This window comes from Salmo trutta, chromosome 3 (genome assembly GCF_901001165.1).
Source record: "Salmo trutta chromosome 3, fSalTru1.1, whole genome shotgun sequence".
Classification (NCBI taxonomy): domain Eukaryota; kingdom Metazoa; phylum Chordata; class Actinopteri; order Salmoniformes; family Salmonidae; genus Salmo; species Salmo trutta.
Genome location: NC_042959.1, coordinates 27293598 through 27298744, shown reverse-complemented (window position 1 = coordinate 27298744; position 5147 = coordinate 27293598). Strand labels below are relative to the sequence as shown.

General features: G+C 43.5%; 1 protein-coding gene across 1 annotated transcript; it reads left to right on the top strand.

Moving 5' to 3' along the window:
* The first annotated feature begins 1687 nt into the window (after positions 1-1687).
* LOC115164780 (elongator complex protein 1-like) lies at positions 1688-2353 on the top strand. Its single transcript, XM_029717572.1, has 2 exons — positions 1688-1858; positions 1979-2353. The coding sequence occupies exons 1-2, from the start codon at positions 1709-1711 to the stop codon at positions 2135-2137; spliced, it is 309 nt and encodes a 102-aa protein (XP_029573432.1). The 5' UTR covers positions 1688-1708; the 3' UTR covers positions 2138-2353.
* Positions 2354-5147: the final 2794 nt, after the last annotated feature.

Sequence of the window (5147 nt, the reverse complement as noted above, 5' to 3'; positions counted from 1 at the left end):
ACATAATTGGTCTAGCCTAAATTAAAACAAATTTGGAGTTCGCCTACAATTATAATGAATTTGATTATCATAATTAATAGGCTGACACATTACCTTTATTTACACAATATCTCACCACTGTGCATTCCATCTCCTCCCCATCTCTTCTTTATTCCTTTCTCCAGTGCGCAGAGACCGGGTCTGTCAACAGATTCATGAAATATGTTTCCTTGTGAAAACATGTGACTATCCATGTTCCAGAACAGATTTCCCAAATGAAGCACTGCGTGGCTGTAGCAACAGGGTTGGTGAGTCCATGGCATACAGAGTTTGGGCGGAATATCACCTGTACCGCAGCAAAATAACCCGTATAGCCTACCCAACATGAGTGAAATGAACCAGGGGGAAAGTGGCCTCCATTTGCTATTCCAGTGCATACAGATGTATTTTTTCTCTTGCCCCTGTTCCTGCCCATTTGATAATGTGCCATTCTAAATCTAAAACAAATTGGAGATATTAGTAAAGACAAGATTAAATGAATATTCTCATGGGTGAAAATATGATCACTTGATGAGAGAACAGCGTGTGCAGCCTGAAACGAGGAATAGAGTGCAAGCTTTTTATGCAACTTTCTCAAATCATCATTAGCCTATAGTCACATCATGCAGCCCATATACTGTATCTTTTGATTTCTAATTCATTCTGTTTGTATTATTCGCAACTAAAGTGGCCAAATAACTCTAAATCTAGCAGATAGAACCGGTTTTAAATGATCACTTTACGCGCGACACAGCCCCTTCATATGCGCGCGCTCGCTCTGGAATGGGAAAGATATCCTTTCGATTTTATTCAGCTAAGCTCCAGAGCGCTCAGGACCTCAGACTGGGGTGAAGGTTCACCATCCAACAGGACAACGAACCTAAGCACACAGCCAAGACAGGAGTGGCTTCAGGACAAGTCTCTGAATGTCCTTGCCAAGCTTGGAGCATCATACCCAAGAAGAATCAAGGCTGTAATCACTGCCAAAGGTGCTTTAACAAAGTACTGAGTAAAGGGTCTGAATACTTCATTTTTGCTTTATCATTATGGGGTATTGTGTGTAGATTGATAAGGGGGGAAAAAACGATGTAATCCATTTTATAATAAAGCTGTAACATAACAAAATGTGGAAAAAGTCAAGGGGTCTGAATACTTTCCAAAGTTCCTGTATATACTTCTTATGATAAAATCATATCATTTAAAATAATGGCATCTTGTCTGCTAAATGAACAAGCCTACGGCAGGGCGCATAGCCAGGTAACATACAGCAGGCCAACTCATATTCTGCTCTTCTGAAATACATTCTTTTCATATCATAATGTTTCTTTAGACCTGCCTAAAATAAATAATGGATTCATTGTGATGGTGTATATTCAATTATTAGACTTTTGCAAATGTAGATGTTTCAAAGGCGCGCATCAGAGGCTTGTATGCATGAAGGCCTGGAAATGCTAAACGTGTTTATGTTAATAATTGACGGTCAATTACCGTGAGACCATCAGTCTTTTGCATGACAATAACCGGCTGACAAAATGTTGTGACTGCCACATCCCTAGTTAAGGTTAGGTTTACAATCACATAAGAAGATAAAATGTAGTACTAGGCAGGGTTTATGACGCTATGGCAACTAGTGACAACCCAATACACCTTGTCGGCATCTGTGTTTAGGTAGCTAGCTAAATAGGGTGTGATGCGGAACTTGAGGTTGCTGAAGAGCCTTCGTTGCTTGGAGCTGCAGGGCCCGGGCACGCCGCAATGTTTCTCTGTTCGGACGGACACAGGTAAAGAGCTCATCGTTTCAGAATACTCCGTCACCGAGTTGGACCCACGAGCTGGCCAGGTACTTTACACATAGCAGTGTTCTTCAATCATGGTCCTGGAGACCCACCGGGTAAAGGTTTTTGTACCAGCCCATCACTAACACACTGAATTCAACTATTCCTCTCCCTATCATGTTCAGGTGATGAATGAGGTGTCATTGACAGCTGAGCGCTACCTTCCAGAGGATGGCAGTGGGACAGTTGTTGGTATCCAGGACTTACCAGACCAGGAGTCTGTGTGTGTTGCTACAGCCACTGGTGATGTCATCCTCAACGCTAACCAGGTATCAACATTGTAGAAGTGGTCAGGGATGAGTTGATGAGGGAAGTGAGGAATGGGAGAGGGTCTCCAGAGATGCCCTAGTGAAGGTAGGAGGGAATGGGTCGAGCAGGCAGGTTGTCGGGCGGCTGGACCTCGCTAGTTGCAGGATTTCATCTGAAGAGAGAGGACATAAAGAAGTAAAGGCATAGGGTAGTTCCGTGTGAGCGGGACCAGTGGACTCAATAGGCTGAACCTGTCATAAAAAAAAAATTCAAAGTGGTTGACAATGTCGCCCGCAGAGAGAGAGGAGGGAGGGTGAAGGGCTGGAGGATTAAGGAGGGAGGAGAAGGTGGAAAATCGTTTCCTGGGGTTAGAGTCAAAAGCTTGACATTTAAAGTGAAAGAAAGTTACTTTAGCAGTGGATACAGAAGATAAGGTAGAGAGGAGGGAGTGGAAGGATGATAACTTCCCGAGGAGCTTTCCTTTATTTTCTGCCCTGTTCTGTAAACTCACAATGAGTCACTTCAGCCACGGAGCAGGGGGGGAGGGCCAAGCCAGCCGGGAGGAAAGGGGACAGTGCTAGTCATAGGATGTGGACAGGGAGGAGACTAGGGTCGAAGAGGCAGAATCAGGATACAGGTGGGAGAAGGATTTAGGGAGAGATGATAGGATAGAAGAGGAGAGAGTAGTGGGAGAGAGAGAGGGGGAAGATTGTGACATCGCATGATCATCTGGGTAGTGGAGTGGCCGTGAGATTAGTAGGCAAACAGCCTCTAGTAAAGATGAGGTCAAGCATATTGCCTGCCTTGTGAGTGGGAGGGGACTGGGAAAGGGTTAGGTCAAAAGAGGCAAGAAGGGGAAGTTGGAAATAAATTAATCGATGGCAGACGTCAGGAGGTTGAAGACGCCAGGTACGAAGAGCAGTGAGCCATCGTCAGGAAATTAGCTAATCAAGGTGTTATGCTCTTTGAGGAACTCTCCAAGGACACCTGGTGGGCGATAGATGAGAAAATGTTTACGTTTGAGTGGACAAGTGACAAAGACAGCATGGAATTCAAATGAGGAGATGGACAGGTGAGTGAGGGAGAAGAGAGAAAAACGCCACTTAGGAGAAATTCTCAGCCCTGTGCCACCACCGCGACGACCAGATGCTCTCTGACTATGAGAGAACACATAGATGAAGAGGGAGCAGCTGGAGTAGCAGTGTTCTCTGGGGTGAATCCATGTCTCCTTCAGGGCCAAAAAGTTCAGGGACTGAAGGACAGCATAGGCTGAGATGAACTCAACGTTCTTGCCTGCAGATCGGAAGTTCCAAACGCTGCCAGAGACCAGGAATTCCACATGGGTTGTCTAGGCAGGGTACACTAAAATAGAAGGGTTGCAGCCAAGGAGTGGGGAGCGTCTGTAAAGCCTACAGGGAGAGGAGCCAACAGGTATAGAAAGCACACACATACAGTGACATCTCTTATTTTTACTCTGTACTCCAGCACTTTGGATTTGAAATGCTTAGTATTTGGTCCCATATTCATAGAATACAATGATTACATCAACAAACGTGTTGGATGCATTTGCTGTTTGTTTTGGCTTTGTTTCAGATTATTTTGTGCCCAATAGAAATTAATGGGAAATAATGTACTGTGTCATTTTGGAGTCACTTTTGTAAATAGAAATAGAATATGTTTCTAAACACTTCCACATTAATGTAGATGCTACCACAATTACAGATAATCCTGAATGAATAGTGATGAGTGAAAAAGCATCATGCCCCCCAAGACATGCTAGCCTCTCACCATTACAATTTATTCAGGATTATCCATATTCAGCTCACCCGGCGGTTCACCCAATATGGATGAAAATACCCTCAAATTAAAGCTGACAGTCTGCACTTTAACCTCAGTCATTGTATCATTTCAAATACAAAGTGCTGGAGTACAGACCCAAAACAACAACAAGTGTGTCACTGTCCCAATACTTTTGGAGCTCACTGCAGTTGCCAAAGTTACAATAGAGCTAAATGAGATCTGAAAATAACTAGGTAAGATATGAGAGAGCGAGAGAAAGAGAGAGGAGCTTTTCTCTATTTCCTTCCTCGAATAACTCCTCAGAACAACTCGGCAGAACCGTCTTTTTTTCGGCGACGAGAGTGCCGCTGACAAAACAGGGGAGACTGAAGTACTAACACTAATTGCTAATTGCCTAGGAGAGGAGATACCACTCCCCCTCCAATATAGCCACTGATTACGAAAACAACATTAGTCACAAATTGCCCTGCCCCTTAATCCGGGTTGATGTGTCAACAATTATCTGCAAGTTATGAGCAGTCAGCAGTTCAGACACTAAGTAGGCGACAGGGAAGACAGGTAGCACTTAAAGTAGATGGCTCTAGCTAGCAAAAAGACAGTAATAGAGAACAACAGATTAAAACTAAAATGATACTTGGAGATATCAGGAGTTCTCTCAGGTTTTACATGTGGGAGATTCTGCACTCCACCATCCCGTAAGATGAGCAAGCACGTCCAGAAGATTCAGAAAGAGCATAAGAAGGTAGGCAGCAGGTGGGTGTCCTAGCAACCACTGCTGTAAGCAGAGCTTCTTATAGGCTCTTTAAAGCCAATAATTAACCAACAATATGGCTGTGAATAGTGTACTGATTGTGCCAGTAATTTTTTCTAAGGTTTGCACAAAGCAGAATGTTCCCTTCTTGATTAGGTATAGTATAATAACAGGAAAGAATGTAAGGATTCAGACACACAGTAAATTACATGCTGTACTAGAACATCATGTGATCTTAAAGAGCAACGCTCTTCACATTAAAAGCTACATGATATACTCTATCTCAGTTTGAAACTACAGACAAACTGAACAAAGACTTAGCACTTTAATTAAACAAACTCTTTCACCCCAGCCAAGAGGAGAGTGGGAGGAGGAAATAGGAAAAGGTATAAGAACGAGTGGGTTTCCTCCATCCTGTATCACCCAAGACATAAACAGGATATACTGTGTGACTGTTTGACACCAGTCTGTAGATCGTATCCTTGACAACCAAC